Source organism: Trichoderma ghanense (assembly GCF_004382785.1).
Source record: "Trichoderma ghanense strain CCMA-1212 chromosome Unknown scaffold_1, whole genome shotgun sequence".
NCBI classification, from domain to species: Eukaryota; Fungi; Ascomycota; class Sordariomycetes; order Hypocreales; family Hypocreaceae; genus Trichoderma; species Trichoderma ghanense.
In genome coordinates, this window is record NW_027395664.1 from 712,016 (window position 1) to 735,195 (window position 23,180).

The 23,180-nt window shown below is 54.6% G+C and overlaps 6 protein-coding genes across 6 annotated transcripts; 2 read left to right on the forward strand and 4 right to left on the reverse strand.

Annotated features, from left to right (window-relative positions):
- Positions 1-1,682: 1,682 nt before the first annotated feature.
- CCMA1212_001599 (E3 ubiquitin-protein ligase PIB1) lies at positions 1,683-3,704 on the reverse strand (the record flags this gene model as incomplete). The annotated part of the gene is made up of 3 exons (XM_073699020.1): positions 1,683-2,279; positions 2,341-2,734; positions 2,806-3,704. The coding sequence occupies 3 exons, from the start codon at positions 3,702-3,704 to the stop codon at positions 1,683-1,685; spliced, it is 1,890 nt and encodes a 629-aa protein (XP_073562126.1).
- An 880-nt stretch (positions 3,705-4,584) lies between these two features.
- Positions 4,585-6,498, reverse strand: CCMA1212_001600 (uncharacterized protein; the record flags this gene model as incomplete). The annotated part of the gene is made up of 4 exons (XM_073699021.1): positions 4,585-4,799; positions 4,898-5,002; positions 5,092-6,233; positions 6,326-6,498. The coding sequence occupies 4 exons, from the start codon at positions 6,496-6,498 to the stop codon at positions 4,585-4,587; spliced, it is 1,635 nt and encodes a 544-aa protein (XP_073561737.1).
- A 2,190-nt stretch (positions 6,499-8,688) lies between these two features.
- CCMA1212_001601 (Zinc finger protein 22) lies at positions 8,689-14,682 on the forward strand (the record flags this gene model as incomplete). Its single annotated transcript, XM_073699022.1, has 8 exons — positions 8,689-9,770; positions 9,902-10,671; positions 10,842-10,976; positions 11,032-11,156; positions 11,226-12,269; positions 13,299-13,530; positions 13,656-13,796; positions 13,894-14,682. Exons 1-8 carry the CDS (start codon positions 8,789-8,791, stop codon positions 14,680-14,682), a joined length of 4,218 nt encoding a protein of 1,405 aa, XP_073561736.1. The 5' UTR covers positions 8,689-8,788.
- Positions 14,683-15,040: 358 nt separating this feature from the next.
- Positions 15,041-19,760, reverse strand: CCMA1212_001602 (Leptomycin B resistance protein pmd1; the record flags this gene model as incomplete). Its single annotated transcript, XM_073699023.1, has 12 exons — positions 15,041-15,067; positions 15,174-15,610; positions 15,668-15,786; positions 15,859-17,507; positions 17,572-18,277; positions 18,334-18,428; positions 18,484-18,654; positions 18,724-19,059; positions 19,121-19,175; positions 19,230-19,314; positions 19,408-19,513; positions 19,599-19,760. The coding sequence occupies 12 exons, from the start codon at positions 19,758-19,760 to the stop codon at positions 15,041-15,043; spliced, it is 3,948 nt and encodes a 1,315-aa protein (XP_073561739.1).
- A 720-nt stretch (positions 19,761-20,480) lies between these two features.
- On the forward strand, positions 20,481-21,250 carry CCMA1212_001603 (uncharacterized protein; the record flags this gene model as incomplete). The annotated part of the gene is made up of 3 exons (XM_073699024.1): positions 20,481-20,712; positions 20,763-20,888; positions 21,060-21,250. The coding sequence occupies 3 exons, from the start codon at positions 20,481-20,483 to the stop codon at positions 21,248-21,250; spliced, it is 549 nt and encodes a 182-aa protein (XP_073561738.1).
- Positions 21,251-21,807: 557 nt separating this feature from the next.
- Positions 21,808-22,956, reverse strand: CCMA1212_001604 (uncharacterized protein; the record flags this gene model as incomplete). The annotated part of the gene is made up of 2 exons (XM_073699025.1): positions 22,475-22,956; positions 21,808-22,421 (listed from the first exon to the last, which is right to left on the reverse strand). The coding sequence occupies exons 1-2, from the start codon at positions 22,854-22,856 to the stop codon at positions 21,808-21,810; spliced, it is 996 nt and encodes a 331-aa protein (XP_073561741.1). The 5' UTR covers positions 22,857-22,956.
- Positions 22,957-23,180: the final 224 nt, after the last annotated feature.

Here is a 23,180-nt window from a genome sequence, read left to right on the forward strand (position 1 = left end):
ACTCTTGGGAATCGCGTTGGATAATTACACATGAATGGAAGACGCCAAAGAGACAGTCGACATGAAGTGAGCGACTGAGCGCTGATCTGCATCAAGCAAAGGCTCGTTTGCTTCACATCCACCATTAGACAAGGTTGTGTACGAAACATCTGCATTGAACACGCACCGCGCGCACACAGATACGATCAATGGATACAGATGTGATTCCGAGCATCGATGCCAAGTGAACATGAAATTGACCGTCGTCTCCCTCAGGCCGGCAAAAGGGACTTGATGCTTAAGATTCAGGTGCCACAACTTGCCTGTCCGTCCGTCGTCTGGTGGCCTCTTGCAGACCCGTGACACCCTTTGGAAGCAAAAGTCTGAAATCGCTTTTCCTTTGTGGAGCGAGAAAAGGGTGAGTGAAATTCAGAGCTCATTTCGGATCGAAATATCCGCGGGTCTGGCACATTAGCACTAGAACTGCCTGAGAAGTTTTTTGTTTGTGGAGAAGAACGGCGAATCGGTTTACTACTAGCAATCTTGTTCCAGTGCATTGAAACAATTTGACAATATTGAGGATGAGAGGGTTTGAAGGCGAGGAGATGCCGAGGTAGGAAGAGCTGATGCTGTGATCGCAGCGAACAACGGCCACCACGTGAAACAGAACACTGTTCCAAACCTCTTATCACAACATCCATCCACTAACCTGTCCATGAGATAATCAAACATTTCGAGCCTTCCATCAGACAACTGGATAAGCAAACAGGGATCACGACATTCTTCACTAAACCACCCCGGCCTAGCGTCTCCTGTCCGATCGCTCGGGCTCAACGACATGGAAGATCCTCGTCATCTCTGCTCAGCGATCTGCATGAAATGAAGCCATTGGAAGAGAAAAGAAGGGCTTCTTCAATAGCTTCTATATATAAGAAATTTCAGCTGCCCCAGACTTTGAACCCAAAACCCAACTAGAAGGGAGATGGGCGGACACGAGCATGCAAATTGGCGATCTAGACTTGTGAGTCAAGACCTTGAGAGGAGGAAAAACAGGCCACACCTTTCCTTCATCTCTAAGAGGAGTAGTGGTACATGTGCTACACAAGTTCGGAGAGTGTGTGATGGCAGCGCAACGCGCAACCGCAGACAAATCACCCGTTTCAGATGTGTCAAGAAGATACCGATCCAGACATTAGGACTGGCCTCATCTACCAACCGCGGGTCATGACTGCGGGGTAAAGCATCAAAAACCGGGTGCTGCGGTGAGACATGACGAATCCCGGTTTTCATCAATCGTCAATTATGGCCTTGAAGACAAAGTTGTGGTATCACGACAGGATCATATCCACACGCAGGCGGCTTACAACTCGAAGAGCAAGAGAATGCCTTACTGGAAGGAGAGAGTCTGTCTGTAAATAGATTTCAACGCTACCATACATTTCTTAACTCGTTAGATCCGTTGCAGCTAGAACGAGGCTGTCCATGGTCGACATCCGCATAGGGCCCTCAGAGTTCGACACGCTGTACGAAATAATTGATATCATCAAAGGATGGGAATCCGGTATATGCCTGGGCAGGCAGGCTGTAAAAATCTTTCAAATTTGACTCCAAGTTCGCCAAATACTCCAATATGCAAAGGACCGGATCTGTAAAAAGCATTCAAGCAAGAGGCCGTCGGCTGGCCATTCCTCCCACCTCTCCACCTAATACCCGAAACCGTCGTGTTGATGCACAGGGCATCTTCCGGGATGATTGACAAACCAGGCTGAGATACAGGATCGGTGGAACCGGCAAAGGCATTCAAGTCGTGCCATGGGGATTCCAACGGTAAACTCTTCCAAGCAAATAGTGCACTCCGCATCGTCAATGCAGTCCTTTTCCGTGGCGGCATATGTGTACATGCCGGTGCGTCTAGGAGGCGGCGGTGGTGTATTGCCATCTGCTGCTACACGAGGGCTGCCGTACGTGCTGTGCGATTGGATGCAGGCGGTGATGTGCGACTCACGCAGAGCCTCGAAATTGGGCAACTCCCGTGATGGAAGCTCCAGGTGGCAGATGGGGCATTCATCCTCTTCTGCAATCTGAGGAGGAGGAGGCAACGCGCGCTGTCGTGACGATGAGCCGCCAGACTCCCCTGTAAAATGACGCCGATGAATGTGGTGCTGGTTCGGCATGGAAAAGGGAGATGGTCCGGCCGCCATCAGCCGGTTGATGGACGCCGCTTCATAGTTGGCACTGCTGCGCCTTCGTGACGAGGAGGAAGACGATGAAGCACCACCTGCTCTTTGCACGGATGGGTCCTAAACGGGCATGTCAGATACGGTTCGTTTCCGCAGAGATTTGAATTGCTCTTATCCTTACCATGGTGGTACTCCTCGTCCTAGAGGTATAGAACTGGTAGGGATCGTTGCTCTGACCAGCCGAGAAGACTCCTCCGTACCGATTCGAAGCGGGCGAAGTAGGATAGCCGCTGCCCATGCTGGCTCGGGACCTGCGACGCGCAGCACGAGGAGATAGAACCGGAGAATCCGGACTTTGGGGCGGCGCAGTATTGGGATCCGGGACGCAAGGGTTGCAGAGGCGCACCCGCTCGCCCCCAGAGAGCCCATTTATATCAATGTAGCCTCCGCCTGTGCTGTCGTAGAGCAGTGCCGGAGGCAGAGGCACCTCGGTGCCTGGCGCTCGGACGATGAACTGGTGCGGAATGATGATTCTATGGGGGGAGCAAGAGTTGCAAACGACCCTGCCACACTTTCTGTTTGCCTGTTAGCAAGCCACGGCCATCTCCCCCGGAGCTTTCGCCCGTCCCATGGCGAGCAACCATACCTGCAGTGATGTTTGCGCACAAAGATACTAAACTGAGTGCGGCAGATAGGGCAGTATGTGACCTCGGCATCTGGCTGCCACCTGGGAAGAACAACCGCCGACTCTGCGCGCTCTCGATCCTGATCTCGCTCTCGCTCACGTTCGCGCTCTCGCCCTGGCGGCCCAAACAAGGTCTCGAGCAGGCCGCTCTGGTTCGCATCATTGCCATAGACGGCGGAGAGCTGATCTCGCGCAGACATTCTGGGTGAGCTGCTCTCTGACAAGTCACCAGCCGATGCGCTAGCAGTATATGCCCGACTGCCCTGATCGGAAGACTCGCCCCAGCCGTCGCTGCCGAAATCGCTCGATCGCAAGTCGATGCTCCTCGAAGGAACGCGGGTGCGGATGGGCAAAGACGAGAATCTAGAAGGGGAAGACACCGGGTTCCCCGGCACAGAGCTTGTCGAGCTTCCCCCTTCTCTCTCGGCCGCGAGCCCAGACGATATGCCCGACAGCGGCACGGTGGGATCGGAAACGGGGGTTTCGTCACTCTGTCGTGGCTCGACCGTCGTGTTGTCGGAATGCGATGCTGGAGGATCGTCCACTGAAGTCTCTGGAGAGGCCCTATCCTGTCTAGATTCTGTCGCCGCGGCGGCGGTCTCACTCGCAACTTGGTCGCTGGGTCCGGCAGTGTCATCGACAGACAGCCGCCTCTCAACGGTGTGAGAGGGGCAGTCAAAGTACCGCTGACACTCCTGGTCATAAAACTCGGCTGTCCTCCATGGGCAGGAGGAGAAGCCATGGGCATTTGACCCTTCGTCGCTCGAGTACGGCGAGTCCAGCATCGCATCTGCACTGACGCTCGCCTCCCTTGCATCCCGGGGCGCCAGGGTGCTCGGTGCACCGTGCGGGCTGGCCATGGCGATGATGTTGCTTGTGAAAGACATACGGCGCTCGTCAAGAAGGAAGGGCAGGAAATGATGGAGACGACCGGCGACGCCGAATTAAGCTTTCGGAACGAGAAACGAGGGATGAAGCGTGGATGCGTGCGGAGGCTGATGGCTGATGGCTGATATAAAGCTCAAGCCCCTCAACTCTTCGCCTGCAAGCCGGGCCTGACTCAAGGCGCGAGGCAGAGACACAGACAGAAACAGACACTTTGAGCGATGATGCACACGGTACCACGCCGGCTGAGGGCGCTCAAGTCATGTTCAAGCGCCCGACATGCAAAGAAGAAGGCAGCCGCGGCGAGGCAGCAGAAAATCAGACGCAGTGAAGACGGGGCATGGAATCACATCGCTGGATCCCCCTTGGTTGAGGTCGAGACACGCGATCACTTATCGCTGCAGCGGGCTGAAGCTTATCGAGAGGGTGGCGCCAGCGACGCTTAGTCAACTACAGGATGCGCCCACCTGACGCTGTTGTGCGATGCTGGTTGGAGCGAGACTCGGCGATCATGTTTGGTGCAATGCAATGCAATGCTGCGGCTTTTTGGGGGGTCAATCAATGAGAGGGTGCCGTGAGCCCGGCAATCTCTCTTTAATTCATTCTTAATTTCCTTTTTTTCATTCGATGGTGCTCTTCGAGGATTGCGGTGATGCTAGCATTGGATCACTCTAGGTAAGAGCGTGTAGTACTTTTAAGCTTCTGCAAAAGTAAACCCACCTCCATAGCCGCTTCGGATTAGTAACGACGAATGTCCTGACGCCTTAATACCATCATTTACAAGAATAGACATCTCGCTTAGGCCAACTCCTTAATCAAAGCGCCCATGGCCCTCGTCCACAATCAAAGAGATTGTCATTCACCCACCTCGCGATCATTGTCCCAGTGGACAAAGGAAATGACTCTCCATTTCCACGAAATGTGCCTGATTTGCCTTCCCCAGAAATACAACGGGATCCACAGGATGAGGACGGCCCCCGCAATTCCCGCCATGGCTCCAAACCCGTCCTGATAGCCAGCGGCATTGATCCAAGGGTTCGTTTCAAAGGAGAGGAAAAAGGCAAAGAGGGCTGTTTCTCTGTTAGTTGGCCAAGATAATTTTTTGAAATGATTTGTAGGTTTTTCAGATGCCGGAGCCATGTGTCAACCAAGGAGACAGAGGACTCACCTTTGAAGCCGGTGACCGCCAGCGTTATCTCGCCCGCAACGGGCCGGTATGAATCAATGACGTACACGACGCAGATTGTGTTGGCCTGCGTGATGGAGAAGTTGACTATGTCTCATAGGTGAGCTGATGATACGGTATGATGATGAGATGCAAGAAGCCGAGGGTGATGAGAGACGGGGGATATTGGTTCTTACGAAGACCCAGTCCGATGGTAGGACATATCCAGTGCAGTTTGTGTTGGACGCCGACGCCATAGAGCACCAGAGCAAGCGGAGTCGTGATCACAGAGACCATGACTGCCGGTAGCCGCATCTCAGGTTCGCGGATGCCGTTGTTTCGCTTGGTCAGGATGTCTGCGACTTTGTCTCCGAGATGACCCCCTGCAGGCAGTCCCAGGAGAGAGCCGATCACGCCGGCCATGTAGCAGAGCCCAACCTGCCAGGACGCAAAACCATACGTCAGGTTAAAGGCCGAGGCCGAGTTGGACGAGACGGCCACTAGGAACCCAATCGTGACCGACAGGGCGAGGGCAGACCAGAGCACCGGCGGGAGGATGATGAGGCCAAAAGGGCGAATCATCATCTTGAAGAGGTTCTCGCTTGTACCCTCAACCTTGAAGACCAACAGCGACTCGATATAGGTCATCTTCTTCACGGAAGTCTCTCCGTCTTGAGCCGTGCTTGTTGTCGCCGCGTCACTGGCCACGTCCAAGGCGAGCGAGGCATCGTCGCTTGTCCGGGAGTAGATGGTCTCGGGCACGGTGAAGAGGAGTGCAACAAGGACGAAGCCGACCAGAGCAGCGCCAACCTGGTAGATGGTCCGCCAGCTATGGTGAATCGTAATGAGGCCGGATATCACCAGCCCTCCCGACGCGCCGATGGACAGAAAGCAGGTGTACGCAGACATGACTCTGCCTCTTTCGTGCAGAAAGAAGACATCGGCAATGGTGATGGGCGCGAGCGTCTCTGCCGCGCCAGACCCGAAGCCCATGAGAATCCTGCCCGCGAGAAACCTGGCATACGACTTCTCATAGACGAGCCATACCGCCGTGGCGAAGTAGATGGCGTAGCTCACGATGTACACCGGCCGACGGCCCCATTTGTTGGCCGCGGGCACCCAGACGATGTTGCCCAGGCCCATGAGCAGAGACGTGGTGGTGAAGAAGTAGGCCGTCTTTGGAATGGCCGAGGTGATGAACGAGCCGTCATCCAATGAGCCCGGGAAGAAGTCCGCCGCCGTGGCCGGCACCGCAATGGCTGGCCCGGCGGCGAGGAAGTTGCACACGGCCATTGCCAAGCAGAGAACCCCGGCGACGTAGTACTTGCGCCATGCTGACCTGACAGATGGTGGCACAGGATCGTTAGCCAAAGAACATGATGCGTGGTTGCCCGTCAAGATGAAACAGAGATGGAGACGACTAGGACCTACCAGTTCAACGGGTCGTTGGGGTCAGAGGATGGCGTGGGAACGAGAATCACGGCATTCGTCTCGGGATGGACGAGGCGCAGATTGCCGAGCGTTCTCTTCCGTGTCTTCTCCTTGAAAGACCCCTCGGCCTGCGGATCCAGCGCGGGGGCAATGACATCGTCCTGGATGGCCATGGCTGAGGGGACGAAAAGTGGTGAGAGGCGGCGGCTCCTCGAACGGCTCCCGAGGGCATGGAGATTGGAAGAGAGATTGGGCTCGTGTCATGGGCTCGGCATCTTTTAGAGCTGTCTGCAGGCCTGGACCAGCAATCCTGGTGAGAAGATGTCCCGGGAGTTCCCCCCGGATATACTTGCTTGTACAGGTATGCAGGATGTCAAGTTGTACTAGCTGGAGGGAGGTGGCATTTGCATGGTATTATTGCTTCGAAGCATGCGAAATGTATTGGATGTAGCAACCTTGGCATCCCGTACTTGCACGAGTACCTACATGCAGGTAGTGGGTAGTAGACGTGCACCAGGGCATGACGGGGGCCATCTCAGGGGTTCCCGGCCGTGGAGGCCCCACAGCAGACTGAGGCTGGAATTTGCCCATATATATCATACCGGGAGATGTGCTTGCAGTTGAACGAATCGAGACCTGCAAAATTCTTTGCGCCTTCTGAAGTTGAACCAGATTTGATGTCCGATGAGGACTCCACTATCAGTGCCACCGACGGCGCATTTAATCAAGGCGAAGATGGGTAAGAGAAGAATGCATCGAGCAAGGTTCGCCCCTGGCGCCATTCTTTTTGGCTCTCGTCCTTAGCGTTGCTATGTGCCTGGGGGATGAATGGGTAAAAGACGACTCCAACGCTGTGGGCAATTCATGTTAGTGCTCCATAGTGACTAAAGCACCGGCTCTTCTAAGTGGGATAAAAAGGAGCAAGTTCTCTTTGGTTGGGGATAAGCCGGGCAAGAGAGAGGTGCAGTGCATGTGGACATTCAACGTCCATGGTTGACGAGAGATGGGTTGGGTAAGGGCAGTTTCAGCACCCCTGCGCTCACTTTCTCTTGGCAGATTTGATTTCTTTTTTTTTTCCCCGGGAGATGCGACGGCAGTGATATCCCAGCCTGCTGGGTCTCTAGTTCTGGACTCCTAGTGTTGTACTATTATCTGGTCGGACGTGTTCAGCACCACCTATCATGTTACAGGACCATGCAGACTCAAAGTAAGGTAACGGATGTATTATTGATTGGTCCACACACACCCAACTGCTGCTCAGCACCACGAACACCGAAGCAAGTCCAGGCCGCGGATATCCTGCATGCACCGGGCATCTCCGGCTACCAGGTTGCCAGGTAAGCTAAATGCATGTATGTATAGTCCAGCAAGGCTGCATGTCACTGGCGCCGGGGGCTGCATTGTCAGCGAGCGGTCCGCTGGTGGCGACGCCAGGAAAGCCATCCCTATACTGTGCAAATTTTGTTAGGCCGCATGGACTCTGACTTGACTCCTGGGAAACCGACGTTCAGTATCTACATGTGCTTCAAGTTGAGAGCAGTGTTTGTGTTCGCTTAGACGGCTCCAGAGGAAAAAGCTGGAGCCCTTCAATGGCCCAAGCAGAGTTGTCAACATGAATCAGCCGTAACCCTGTCCCAAGCTCAACAACACCAGCAAGCCAGAGAGTACATGTAAACCCTCGTCGCTCACAGAGGCCAAAGTAGTTTGACGGTCATTGTCAAGTTCCTCAACTACTTCCAAGGTTGTAGCAGTACCAAGGGCCTTGCTCGTCAAAGTGTCCATGTTACTTGGCCGCGTGGCGGTACCGCCTCCGTGCCGCTAGCAGCGGTTGAGCGGCTACCAGGTACGGTACAGTGACCCGACCACTGAAACCCGGTACGCGTACCCAATTTTGAAACCTCGTCCAACCACCACCGCCAACCGCGATCCGTCCATCCATCTCATGCAGACCTCACCCATACAATTTGCATACGAGGGCAAGACGCTCACACTCACTCGCACAGTCCCGACAGTACGACTAACACTCAACACTCACTTGGCAACCTGCTGAGACCATGCCAAGCCTCCTCGCGCACACCAGCTCGCCCCGACCCTCCACGCAACGCCTCGGCCACGGCGTCTAGCGCCAGAGTAGCGCCATCTGCCTCTCGGTAGCTCTGATCGGCTTGTGTGCTGAGACGGCATCTCAGATTCTCTGCTACTGCAGTCTTAGTTGTCCCAGCTCACTCAGCCTTACCGGCAGAGGCCCAGCCATTTCGCTCCGGCCCATATTCTGCAGCTTTGACGTACATCCATCAGCCCGAGGCGGCGTCCTCTGCCACCCATCGCTCAAAGTACCCGTCCCGCGAGGCCGGACCCAATCGCGCTCTCCGTCTTGCAACGGCCTTGATGTGGGATTGACCCCTTGCCAGCCAGACATACTGGGAGCTGTCGGGGCCGCCGCCGCTCCGTAGCCAAGGCACAATGGCCGGGCCATCTCTATCACATATCCTCGATCCCATGGGTCCGGGCAGCGATCCTCGCCCGCGGCCTGTGCCGGCACCAGCGCCAGTGCCAGCACCTGTCTCCGTCGTTGCGCCTACGAGCATGTCTGTGCCTGTGTCTGTGCCTATGTCTGCGCCCGTCTCTACGCCTCTTTCGCCCTTCCCGCTGGCACAGCAACCTGTCGTGAGCTCCGATACTGCCGCTACAAGTACGGTTGATTCCGCGCCGCAGTCGACTCGTGCTGGGAGTAGGGCTTCGAGTCGCATCGCCATGGAGGCCATGCCGTCGCCAACCTCGCCTCCTGGTGCTACCACCACAACTGCCAGTCCCGATACCACTGCTCGTGCCACCGCCGAGCCAGGATCTGCCTCGCGGAAGAGCCACCAGACAAGCAATCCGTATGCTTGCCGCGACTGCGGGCGAACCTACTCGAGGCCAGAGCACCTTGTTAGACACGTCCAGACTCACACACTGGGCCGCCGCTTTGCCTGCGAAATCTGTAAAAAGTCGTTCGCGCGGAAGGATCTGCTGAGGCGCCATGTCGCCAACCACGACAACGACTCGCCCAAGAAGCGTCAACGGCTGATTTCATCGCCAAACTCCAGCCGAGTTACCCAGGCCTGCCGTGCCTGCGCCGCTGCTCGCGTAAAGTGCGACGAGTCGAAACCGTGTAGGCGCTGCGTCAGCCGAAACTTGCCATGTTCTTCATACGAAGCGAGCACGTCCGGGTCCCTTGTCCATCTTCCAGCGGGCGGACAGGATGCCACGGAGATTCGTTCAAGCGGCCAGTCTCCTACAGCATCCGCAGACTCTAGGCCTGTGTTTCAGAGTTCGGTCTCAAGTGCCTCTGCAAACTTTGTCCGCGATAATACGGTCAGCAAGAGCAGCCCACTGTCACAGGGTACTTCATCAAGGCACGATGAAAGCCAGTTGGCCACTCCGGATACAGGCGCCGATCAAGGTACGTATTACGATTCATGCTTCTGGGAGTAGCCGCTGAACTACTGTGGAGTGTTATATGCTGGTTTTTCCACAGTCGTGTTAGGGGCTCCAAGAACTGACAGTGAACCCCCTTTTCAGGTAGTACTACAGCAAGCACACATGGCCTGGCTCAACCACATGGTGCTTCTTCCAAAGCTGCCTCCGGTCCTATGGAGTTGAACCACACGCCATTCTTTGACTTCCTGCGTGATGTCCTCTACCAGCAACCAGTGGATCTGTCTCGGGCACACGAGTCTCAAGGTCCCGCTGTGCTGGATTTCTGCGATGATATGGACATGGACCTGACGGACATGGACTTTGGTCTTTTAGATCACTGGAACCTGGATTTCAACGACGGCAGTGCCATGGTGACACCGGCCATGGCGAGTCAGACCACCCAAAACTCGACGGAAATGTCTCAGATGCGACAGAATCTTGCCAACGTCTGGGGGGAGCTGCCCTGGAAGTGGGAGCCCACCAACAGGGACAACGCCTACACTGAGCAAGGCAACCTTCCCCTCTCCGCCCAGGACATCTCCAACGCTCAGTTCCAGGAGACCAAGAGACAGCTGGAGCGAGTGGTTGAGCAGAAGCTCAACCTTTCCAGCCGCGACCAGATCTTGGCCATTGTACTGAAGACGTGCCGCGATGCCTCCATGGCCAGCCGAGTGGCTGCCTCCTTTCCGACGGTGGACGTGATGGACACCATGGTCCAGGCCTTTCTGGCAGCTCACATCCGCCAAGTATCGACGTGGATACACTATCCTACTCTCAAGCTGAACGCGTTGTGGCCTGAATGGATTGGGAATGCCGTGGCTGCCGGTGCAGTCTTGATGCCGGCTCCGACTCTGCGCAAGTTTGGATTTGCCGTTCAAGAGGCAGTTCGTAAGTAACGTTTTCCCCTTCCACTTTGATTACACCAGTTGCGAGGTGTTCCAGTGCATGGGTACTAACACCTGGCCAGGCATTGCAATACCTGCCCGAGTAAGATACACTTCGCCGGCGTATGCGTACGCATCCAACCATGGCCTGATGCTAAAACATGCCGCAGTTTGAGGATAACAACACCGCCATCCAAAATCTCAGTCTTGTCCAGTCCCTCATTCTAGGGCAAGACATTGGCCTGTGGAGTGGTAACCGCAGGAAAATGGAGATTGCCGAGTGCCATTTGGTGATTCCGGTAACGGTAAGAGAATTGGGTCTACCTCCATGTCCTACGTACATGTACTGAGCGCTTCCAGATGATGAGATATCGTCGAATGTTCCAGCGATGCATGTACCCTGCCATCACAGTGAATGCGTCAGACGAGGGCGACGTACTGGAGCGCAAGTGGTTGAGCTGGGCGGCCGCGGAGCAATGGAAGAGGTTAGTTTTTTAACTGGAGACGGTGTCTGATTCTCAACAAATACATACCTACTTACACAGAGCGAATAGGCTTGTATTCCACTGTTACATTCGCGAAGCTCAGATTTCCATGACAGCATTGACGAACCCTTGCATGTCGTACGCCGAGCTGACGCTCCCTCTGCCGGAAAGAAAGGCCCTATGGTCTGCAAAGTCGGCCTCGGAGTGGAAAGCTGTGTATCTGGCCGGAGCTGCTGGACAAAGCGTGAGGATTCCTTCCATTGCCGACATGTTCAGGGACACGCGTAAGTTCGTTGAGAACAGTGCGCGCATCGACATGCAGCTATCCGTCTCCGTCTACCTCCACGGCTTCTGGTCCATGGTTCTAGAATACTCTCAACTATGCGTGGTGCACCAGTTTCGCAGCTACTCCAAAGAAGGGTCCAACAACGCCATGCTCAGTTCACGGCGCGAGGAGCTCACGAGGGAATTGCAGGCCTTTCAGTTCGTCGCGCCCGAGCTGGAAGGTGTCGCTCCTCAGGAGCAGGTTGTCCTGTATCTGCTCTTGATGCACCTCCACGTGTCCCTGGACGACCTGCAGATCTTCTCCGGCAAGCAAGGAGAGGAAGAGGCCCGTCGCATGTATCCCATTCTGCAGCAGTGGACGGCCAGCCCCGAGTCGTGGTACGCAGTTTGGTGCGCGGGACAGATCCTGCGATACGCCAAGCTCTTTCCCCCGGGCACCCTGAAGGATTTCTACGCCATTGCGGTTCATCATGCCGCGCTCGCGTTGTGGACTTACGGCGTTGTGTCACGGGCCAGCCAACAGCAGGACATGCCGTCGCAGTATGATTACGACCCCATGTATCTGGACGACGGCGGTGACGCCACCTCGATCCGGCAGTTTTTGAGCTTCGGTCAGGGAAGGCCGTTTATCCAGGGGCTGGCAGGATCAAGCTCCGGTGCTGCGCCCGGCGACGCTTCCGTATACGACCCTCGCGCTTGCATGGACATTGCGCAGGAGATTCTGCAGGCCAATTTCAAGAGGCCGCAGGATGCTCTGCCGCCTCTTGTCGAGAATCTCTGCCAGCTGATTAAGCAGCTTGGAAACGCAGCCTGGGCGGTTGGGCTGGGGTAGCCGGATCTTTTCACCTCTTGAGTTGTCTCCCCGTCTTCCTATGAGCTGGTTGGGAGGGAGTTTGCGTTTGGAGACATCGTTACAAGCATTTGTTTGATACCCGGGCGTGGGATACTGGCGTACGTTGGACAATTACTAACTATGGGCAGTGTCAGGCATGTAGATTGTATATTAGATGGCATTTGGATGGATACATGCACAGAATTTTGGGTATATACGATCTCATTTGTGCCCGTTTGATAGCATCAGTCGGATGGGCTGGCGAGTGTGAAATTGATTGGATGCCAGCCAACATCGAGAAGAGCCACATGCAAGCCTGTGCACCCTACCAGCATCACAAAGGTTCGGAATAGGCACTTCAACAGAGGATCTGGACTAACATCCTTCTACAAGTTGGAAGCTGGCATACAAGCATTACTGAAGCCAGAACGGAACAGCCCAGCGTCAAAGTGATTTGCTGGCCTCAAATCTAGACATCTGACAGTGCTTACTACTTAGTAGAGGGATTGGTCGTCTGCGAGTTGGTCGCTAGAGGGTCACTAGCAGCGTCTTCTTCTTGCATGTGCTTCTGCCGCGTTTCATCACTTGTCGATTTCTGTCTGTTATAGCAGTGCTGCGCCCTGCCGTGTCATTTTCTTATCTATCTTTATTTCTGGATAGTTTATAATTTTGATACATTTCCCGTGATTTCTCTGGTGGCGCAATCTGGAGAGAAGGATTCGGCCAGTTTGACCGCTTTTGTTGCTGGTTTCCCCTACCCCACGCTCGGCTTCGTGTCCACGAGTTCACTCATCTTACATCTTGCACGTCAACTCTTTGGAATCTTGACCACAAGCATCAACGCAGGTCGTCCTTCTTTGTTCTCTCTGTCCCTCGTTTGACCGCAGACCCTCTCCTTTCACCTTCACAGCACACCGCACCACGAGGCCGTGAAAGCAACTACACGTTCAAAAAAAAAAAAACACCCCGTACACAGACACATGTGAAGCACGCCACGAGGCCATGGACTCAGCGTCATCAACCAGCGGCTTCTTCCGCTGGACGGCGCCCCTCCCGCAGACGACGGCCATGGCGGTGACGGTGACGACGACGGCTGTCGCCACGGCGACGCTGCTCCTGTTTGCGCGGTCGGCGCTGTGGCCGCGCTGGGGCAAGGTGCTGCCGAACCCGCTCAAGACCGCGGCGGCGGAGAGGGTCGAGGACGGCTTGGTGTATCGGCCGGATGCGTTTCCTGGGGCGAGGGATGTTGAGACGCCGGTGAGTTTTGAGCTTTGCCTTGTTTTGTTTGGGAGAGATGGAAATGGGATGAGGCGGAGTGGAAAGAAAAGACGAGATGAGGGTGAGATGAGGTTATCACGACAAGGCTAAGGCTTCGGTTCCAGTACGGCTCGATCCGCGTCTATGAATTCGGCCCCGAAGACGGCGAAAAGGTTCTGCTCGTCCACGGCATCAGCACCCCGTGCATCACGCTCTCCCACATCGCCCACGGCCTCGTCGACCGCGGATGCCGAGTAATGCTCTTTGTAAGGCTCAACCACCCTCGTGCCCTGCAAGCCGTACAGCGAAACATGGCGGATCCGAGGCTTCTTCAAGTTCTCATCAGTCTGACTGCGTATACAGGATCTCTTCGGCCGAGGCTTCTCAGACGGCGTAGGCGACCTCGCCCACGACGAGCGCCTCTACACCACCCAGATCCTCCTCGTCCTGGCCTCGAGCCCCCTCCCCTGGACGGGAACCAACGCCATCCGCCTCGTCGGCTACTCTCTCGGCGGAGGCATCGCTGTGCACTTCGCCGCCGCTTTCCCGCACCTCGTCTCGTCGCTCGTCCTGCTCGCTCCCGCGGGCCTCATCAACCCCGAGGATTTCGGCGCCGTCTCCCTCTTCATCTTCAAGTCGGGTTTCGTGCCGGAGCGGATCCTCGCCTACCTGACCCGCTTCCGCCTACAGAAGCCCATCGCAGCAGCGCGAAAGCCCAAGCAACTCTCCTCGTCATCCTCCTCGCCAACCGCCGCAGTAGCCGACGTCGCCATCCCAGAAGCAACCAGCACCACAGAGCAGAACGGCGACGGCACCATTCCCCTGGAGCGGCACGTGCTCATGTACGTCCGCTGGATGGTCCTCCACCACCCTGGTTTCGTGCCCTCGTTCATGTCGTGCATTCGCCACGCGCCGTTGACGCACCAGCACGACAGCTGGCGGCTCCTTGCGCGCAGAAAGGCCGGCACGACGATGGTTCTGTTGGCGCGGAATGATGAGCTTATTGATGCGGGTGATTACGAGCGCGAGGCTCTTCCGCTCGTGGGCGGGAAGGAGAATGTCGTGTGGAAGGTTCTTCCCGGGGCGCATGATTTTGTCATGACGCATGCGGAGCACATTCTTAGGGAGCTGGATGCGTTGTGGAAGGTGTGACATTTAGAAGTTTACATGGGTTCGGATTTCTGGAAGACATGATATCACAAGTGGTTAGATTTTGGCTAGAAAGCGGGCAAGAAAGAGTGAGAGAGAAGAGTGCCCTTTTTGTTTATTCTGCCTTTGAGGGGCCAGGGGGCCATTGATTTCTAGAAGGGATGAGTTGTATCTATGTCGTTACAAGAGGTGCGTTTTGTAGACTGTTTGTATAGACAGCGTTTACTCCAAGAAATATAAACCGAAAGAAGAAGAAGAAGAAGAAGAAGACGAAGGAGAAGAATAAAAGAAGCCGAGAGTTCGCCATGTATGCCGATGCCGTCATGTATCCTAAAGAAGCATATCCGTACTCTTACACAAGTTACCTATCCAAGGCCTGACTTTGGCACTGTATTCACAACAACACACGTTAGCAAGTCATCCAATAATCAAACAAGCATGGGAAACACCAGTTCTGCCAGGCGAAAAGAGTTGACGAGAAAGGGGCAACTCACCATCTGCCAATAAACCCCCCTCTTCTTCAACAATTCAATATGACTGCCCCTCTCGAGCAACTTGCCCTCTCCCAACACGAAAATGACATCCGCATTCTGCACCGTCGCCAGCCGATGCGCAACCACGACCATCGTCCTCCCCCTGCCGGCCCTCTCAAACGCCGCCTGGACGAGCTTCTCGCTCTCCGAGTCGAGCGAGCTGGTCGCCTCGTCGAGCAGCAAAATGTCCGGGTTGCGGATGAGCGCGCGGGCGATGGCGACGCGCTGCTTCTGCCCCCCCGAGAGGGAGACGCCGCGGGAGCCAATGTTTGTGTTGTAGCCCTCGGGCAGGGAGACGATGAAGTCGTGGATGGAGGCGTCGCGGCAGGCTTGGTGGATTTGTGAGTCGGTGACGGTGGATTCGTCTACGCCGAGGATGATGTTGTCCCTGAGGGTGCCTGGGTTTTTGAGTTAGATGCAATTTGAAACGACGTTGGGGGATAGAGGGGGCTGACCTTGGAAGAGGGTTGGTTCTTGGGCGACGAGGGAGAGGTGTTTGCGGTAGTTGAAGACGTTGACTTCGCTGATATCCTGGCCGTTGCACAATATGCGGCCTTTGTCGAGATCGTAGAATCTGTTTGTCAAGGCCAAATGAGTTACTTTTGATCCCACAACAAAAATCAGTACATGCTTCCATTCGGCTTACCGTTCGAGGAGGGAAATGATGCTCGTCTTGCCACATCCAGACGCTCCCACCAGGGCCACAAACTGTCCCTTTTCAATCGTCAAGTTGAGTCCTCGAAAGACGGGAATATCTCGCGTAGGGTACTTGAAATGCACATCCTGCAGCTCAATCTTCATCCCCCCTTCTTCACTGGGAAGGTCCATTACTCCAGCACTCTTATCCCGGATCATGGTGTCTCTGGTATTCAAGATGCGGTTCGACGCGGCCGTGACCTGCGCCGCGTTTGGTCCGAACCCAAAACTCTGGCCAGCCGACTCGGAAGCGTTCATAATGGCCATGAAGCACACAAAGTAGTTCTCGGGCTTGTACTCTCCGCTCGCCAAAAGCCGGCTTCCGTAGTAGAAAATGAGAGACTGGCATGCCAGTGTGCAGCTGTCGGCGAAGCCAAAGAGCAGACTGACCCAACGAGCCTTCTTGAACGCCGTCTTGACGTGGCCCTTGCACAGAGTCTCAAAGCGGCTCGATATAGGGCCTTCCAAGGTCAAGGACGTGACGGTCCTGAAGGCGCCAATGGACTCGGAGGCGAACTTTGAGCTTTCAGCAAAGACCTCGTTGTTCATCTTTTCAAACTGCATTTCGTACTTGAAGCGCCAGAACGAGGAAACGAGGAGAATCGGCATGACGACGGCGGTGCCGACAAGGGCCAATTTCCACCCAAACGAAAAGGCAATAGCTATAGAGCCTGTGAGGTTGAAGATTGCGATATAGACGCTGGCCATGTTAGCTCCCATCAGCTCCTCGAGCCGTTGAGGATCCCCACTCGCGCGCGATGTCATGGTGCCGTGCGAATGGTCCTCGTCGTCGAAGAAGGAGGTCTTTTGGTACAGGATGGCCTCAAAGTACTGCTGCTGGTACTTGGCTCGAATGATGGACGCCATTCGAGTGGAAAAGAAGAGCGTTCCAAAGTAAGCGCAGCCCACCCCTATCGCCAGAACGAACCACATCAGACTCCAGAAGCGAGACTCGGACAACAACTTGGCGCCGGTGAACTGGAACACCACGATGAGCTTCGCAAACAGCCAGGCTTGCAGTGGGATCGCTGCTCCGGCACAGGCAGCGAAGAAGACTGTCAGAAACATCAAGTACCAATGGCTCCGTGTCTCGTAAAAGAGGCGGCCGAAGCTGTTGAAGAGATTACGCTGCTGCTCGGTGTTGGTCTTCGCTTGAGCTTCGGCTTCGGAGACAGCCAGGCTCTTCTCGCGAGCCAGAGCCTCGTAGACCTCTTCCTTATCACCGCTCTCGTCAGACTGTGGCGAGCCCCCTAAGGAAAGGGCTTGGGCTTGGACGAGGCCGGAGTAGACGCCGCCCTCCATGGCAATGAGGCTCTCGTGTGTGCCCTCCTCGACGACTTTTCCCTTCTTGATGACAATGATTCGATCTGCCTTTTTGATCGTGGACAAGCGATGGGCTATCGTGATCGTTGTCCGATTTTGCGCCACGCGGTCGAGGGCAGCCTGTACGATGCGTTCTCCACGGACATCAATCGCGCTTGTCGCCTCGTCGAGAATTAGAATCTTGGGCTTTCGAACAATGGACCGAGCAATGGCAATGCGCTGACGCTGGCCTCCGGAGAGCTTGGCCCCGCTGTCACCAACAAGAGTATCATAGCCCTACAGCATTCCACGAGTCAGCCAGAACAAAGGAGTATAGAACAAGCGGATGAATCCCACTCACCTGTGGAAGCTTGTCGACGAACTCGTCGGCAAAGGCCTCGACACATGCTTCCTTGACCAGCTCACGTTTCTTTTCTTCCGGTTCATTTTCCCACTGCGTACCAATCAGACCATTCGCCACATTCTTGAAGATTGTGTCGTTGAAGAGAAAGGGCTCCTGCTGAACCAGTCCAATCTGAGATCTCCACCACTTCAGATCAATCTCGTCCAGGGCATGTCCGCACGTGGTGAGAGTGCCGCTAAGTTTGACTGGCGGCCCGGTATCTTCTGGATCTTGGGTCCTGATCTCCTCCTCGTCTTCCTCGCTGGGTTTCTTCATCTTCTTCTTTTCCTTCTGCTGTTGCACGGCTTCCGCAATGACGTATTGTTGCTTCAGTGTATACCATCTCTCGATCAATCCTACGACTGTACTCTTTCCCGAGCCTGATGGTCCAACAATGGCGTTGATCTTGCCCGCCTCAATACGAAGATCCAGCTCGTCTAGGATCTTGACGTGGGGCCGGCTCGGATAGGCAAAGGTGACCTTTTCGAATACAATATCGTCGGTGGCAGAAACCTCGGGGTCCTTGAGATGGCCCTTGTCTGGCTGGGGGGCGTCGATGACGGTGAAGAATTGGGCGGCGGCAACGGTAGCCTTGCTGACGTCCAAAAGAGGAGTGGTGGTTCGCTCGAGGGAGAAGACGACCATCATGACAGACATCAAAACGCTTCCCCAAATTAGCTTCGCAACACCATGTATGTGAAAGAAGGCGCGTGGACTCACATGACAATCGTGCCAACATTATCGATCCGATTCTCGGCCACTGACCTGGTTCCGTACCAGAATGCGAGCGCAAAGGCTGAAAACACGCTGAAGAACTGTGAGATTGTTAGCAAAGCTCTTTGCTCTACTGATGGACATTGGAGTTCTGACGATGAGCCCAAACTGCAGGGATATGAACGGCGATGTGCGTTGAGCGTGCTTCTTGGCTTCCTCGACAGACATTCCGTATTTCCTGACCATGCGGCCCTCGGCGCCACACGCTGCAATCATGCGAATGCTAGCAAACGTCTCGCTCGCCACGGCCGAGGATTTCGCTTCAGCCTAGTTGAGGAGGTTAGAGAATTGCTCCTGAAGCACTGTGTCTTACCAATGGACGAGAGCGCCGCTTACTTGAGTTATCCGGCCGTGACCCTTGACAATAATGGGCAATAGCACGGAGACGGTTAGGGCAATAAAGAGAATCGCTGAGGAAGTGACGAGCGTGAGAGCCCAGTCACGAGTGAACGCGATGATGATGGCTGCGACAATGGTGGCGTTGTACTCGAAAAAGACACCCAGCTTCTCCGAAATTCCAAGCTGAAGCACGTTGGAGGTGGAAGTGATTGTCGTGGTGGCGTAGCCGGGAGGCATCGAGTCCAGGACGTGGATGCTCTGGCCCAACAGTGCTCTCAAGTAATGAAGTCGAATCGCTGAAGAGATTCGTATCCCAATCATTCGAAAGGCAAACTATCATATAACACATTTAGTGGTCTTGCCATGGGCGTAGTGCACGTGTGGTAAGTCGCACCTTGTTGATATAGTTGAGTCCAAGTCGGCCAAGAAACAGAGCAAACATGTACAAGCTTGCAGTCGTGTTAGTTGTTGAAGAAGAGCAAGGCATTGGCCGTCAGTCTCACGATAGTTGATCTGCCCTTTTGCGAAAGGCGTCTTGGCTTTGGCTGGCAGCACTGGTGAAGTCGCTTATATCGCCGACAAAGTTACCTAGAACAACAGTGTAAGCATCAAGTTCATCAGAGCGTGCTTTGCTATGCTACACAGAGAGCATCAGCAATATTGCCCAGAAGGAAAACATACCAAAGACGACATTCATCAGTGGCAACGTGATGCCGGCGCCAATCGAGGCCAGGACGCCCGCAGCGTAGGCGAGAAAGTCCCATTTCGTTGCGTATTGGAAGACTCGCTGTGTACAAGGAACAGATCAGTCGTCCATCAGCATTCTCGACGGAAAGATCAAACGAGTCATCCACGGCATTTCCCAAACGCACCACATAGTCCTTGAAGGAGGCTATTCGCCGAGGACGAGCCTTTGCCTGCTGCTGCTCCTGCTCCTTCGCCGGTGCGTCAGAGGCGGCATGGTCAATCTCAGCGTGCTTCTCGGCATCTGCAGTCACGGCGCCGCTTGACTGCTCGACGTCGGCCTTTTCCATCTCGAAGCGGCGATGACTCTTGAAGCCGAGAGAGATGAAAGAGACAAGCCAGACGGAAGGCGTCGCATGGATTTTGAAGCTACAAGTAGGTACAGGCAGGATGTCGAGGTTGCAGCTGGAGAAGATGGGCTAATTGCAGGTACAGACACAAAGCGCAGGGAGTCGGTCAATTCGGTGCTTGTACCGGGTACTTTCAACCTTTACCGCAGACCACTGCATGCAAATGCGAGCTTCGACTCTTTCCAGGTTTCCACCCATGAACTGGGCTTGACCGCGTTTCGAGACTTCAAGACCCCTTGAGATCTTTTTCTAGACCCCGAAAGATTGAATGGGGGGTCGTGGAAGGGCTACGGCTCGACGAATCGCAGACGGAAGCGATCAATACGGCACGGTTCGCAGTGGATATCGATTCCGAAGGCGGCCATGTGGTTGATATTTTGGGATTTTAGGTTACGTGTACTCGCTGTCATCCCTGTCCGGGCGAGTCACAGAAGTCGATCGTGGGTATTTGCAGAGAGTCGGGGGACAAGGTATCCCTATAAACCTGATTCCAAACTGCTGCTCGTTCCTCCCGGGCAGAGCACAGAATAGCGACACTCCAGTAGGTAGGTGCCCTGATAGGTAACTTGCTACACCTAAATAACAACTCTAATTGCAATGCTTCGAAAGTATATTTGCCTGAGGTAGAATCATACCAGAAGAGCACAATTGCCAGAAACCATGCAAGAGTACGTCCAGGAGGCAAAGTACAGGGACCTGCGCGGCTCAACGTTAGCAGCCCGGCCCAGCAACGCTACTAATGCCGTCCTTAATTTCCCCGTACGCGGGACCTACCAGCTCTCCACTGGCTTCAACCGCACACATGGGCACTTTCACCAACAAAGGTACTATAAAGATGAAACCGTTCCATTGACAAACCTACTAACTGGATACGAGCAGAAGTCAGCCTACAGTAAGACCTGAGCGCCTAACCAATTACTACGCATAACCGATGCTATCCAGATGTCTGCAGTAGCTCGGACACGTCGCCAACATCCAAGGCAACAGCTACATCACCGCAGGCAGCAGAGTCCCGTCCCGAATCTCAAGGCAGCACTGATACCATGCAAGGAACACTTTACCTACCAAGTAGGTATAAACCTAGTAGGTGCAAGCAACAAAGCTCGGGATGGCACCGTACTTCTCCGACCATGATGTAAAAGTATCCCATACGAGGCCTTCGGCTACAGAGTTCGTCCTCCATGTCGTCAAGACTCGCTGCCAAGTAGCCAGTACTTACGACTGCTCGATGCGGCTAAGGTGAGAGGAGCAGTAATGGAAGAAGCATGACTGGCTACGCTGTTGGTGGAGAAGCCGTACGACCGGGTTGCGGGCTGTTCCTCGACCCCGAGAAGCCGTTGCAGCCACATGGCGAACTAACAGGTCTCAGCTGGATTCCGTACCTCCTACCGATCTTTGGATACCCAAGATGCATGTTCATTCTCCTCTGATTGAAATTTTGGAAAACTGCCTTAATAGGTTATATTCAAGAGTTGGCAAGGGCGTGGCAATTGTTATATATAACCTTAGTATCTAGGGCACCATGCTCCAGGTAGTTCTGATTCTCAACTACCCATACTTGTGTGCATACCAAAGTCTTCGTCTACTGCAGCGCAATAGAGAGACTGTGAGCATGTCAAGAATTATACAGCCATCGAGCGACAGAAGGCCTTCCAACAAGTCCCCTTGTTGGACAACAAGACACGTCTGAAGCAGTTGTCTCTTGTATCAGAGATGTACGTCCTTCATCTGTTGACCAGGAGTCATCGTAGCAACGAGACGCTGCTTTGGTGCTGGAGTACCGCGGAACGCTCCTGCTCGCCCGTTACTGTAGGTACGTCAGAAAGACCGCCTAGTCTTCGAGGCGAACGGCAACGTACCTCGTGGCATGTCTTGGAATCGGCTCTTGCTCTATCCGATAATCGCCTCCTCGCTCTCCGTCACTGTCCCTAAGAAGTAGGCCATACTCCGAGCGTCTTTGGATTTTCTTTGCCCAATTTTTAATTCTTCAAGCTGGAGATGCATCGCGTTCGATGATATCTTCTCGGCCCAAAGGCCGTGTTCCGTCATTCAGAACCATGGCTTCGCGATGTTGGCGTCGAAGCCTCTGCTCTTCTGCGGAATGCTCCCTGGTCCGCCGACTCTGTTGCTCCCCGGAATGCTCTCCCGCCGCAATCTCCTCTTCAACCTCCATCAGGAGATCAGGGAGTTCTCTCATCCGTCGTCGGGAGCTTTCTTTGTCAATAAGCCCTGCTTTCTCTAGGGCACGCAAACCTCGCCGGGAGTGCTTGATTCGGTTGACGATATCGGTGATCCGGTTGTTTCGGTAGTCCATGTAGTCCTTGAAGTTACGGCGTCTTTCCTCGGGCGTGCTTCCCCATGCTTGCTTTGCAAGCCACTTCTCAACAAACTTGGCCTTGACGAGCATGGTGGCCCCGTACTTGTTGATTAACTCTGTGAGAAACATGAGGCAGAATCGTTCGCCCATGTCGCGAAGATAGTACTCGTCCCAGTGAATGTCCGTGACGACGGGGAGTTCGGTGCTCTCCATGCAAAGTTCCATACACCTTACCAAGGCAGAGTAGGCTCTTTCATCATGAAGCCTTGCCAAACCCTCGTTGCCTGAAAACCATGAGCACATGACTCTCACAAGAATGCCTTTTGCGGGCTCTTACCTGTCTGGCTTGTCAGCACAGCCAGCGTTCTGAGAGAGTCCATGCGCTCTTCGTAATCCGGCCGAGTGATCCCAAACCAGATATACGTGATTACGTCGGGGTCGTTGGCGGCCCGATCGCAGAGGATCTTGACAGCGATTTCTTTGATGGAGAAGTTTGGATGATCTAGGAGCTTCTCCAGGGTGTCCAGCTGGAGCGAGTCCTCCGTGTCCTGCGTGATGTACTGGGTCTTGGGCTCCGCTGGCGGGATCTCGTTGTCATCTCTAATCATCGTCAGAGCCGTGATCATGGTGCTAACCAGGCCAAACGTTGCCAGCCCGATGCTGACCAGGATCACACGCTCATCGCGTGCGAACGACAGGAAGCGGCCCGTCCAGCTCATGACGTCGGCCCTCGAGTGTCCCTTTTCCGACGATGCCACATGAGTGATATGTAGCTAGTGAGTATATAATGCTGCTGCTGATGATGATGATTCTTTTCAGTACGGAGCCGTAGAGACAGAATAGTATGGAGATGCCAAGTTGAAGCCTCTTTTGACGGAATATGAATGAGTTCCTGGATCAGCGCAAGGTCTCCACTCACCTCTTTAGGGAACGAATCCACAGGCAATTTGTCCCCACCAGCCCATTTCACGCTAGGCGCCGCTATCGATAAGCCATGTTCAAAAAATTTAGCAACCAATTCATTTGGTGATGGCAGCCTCTCG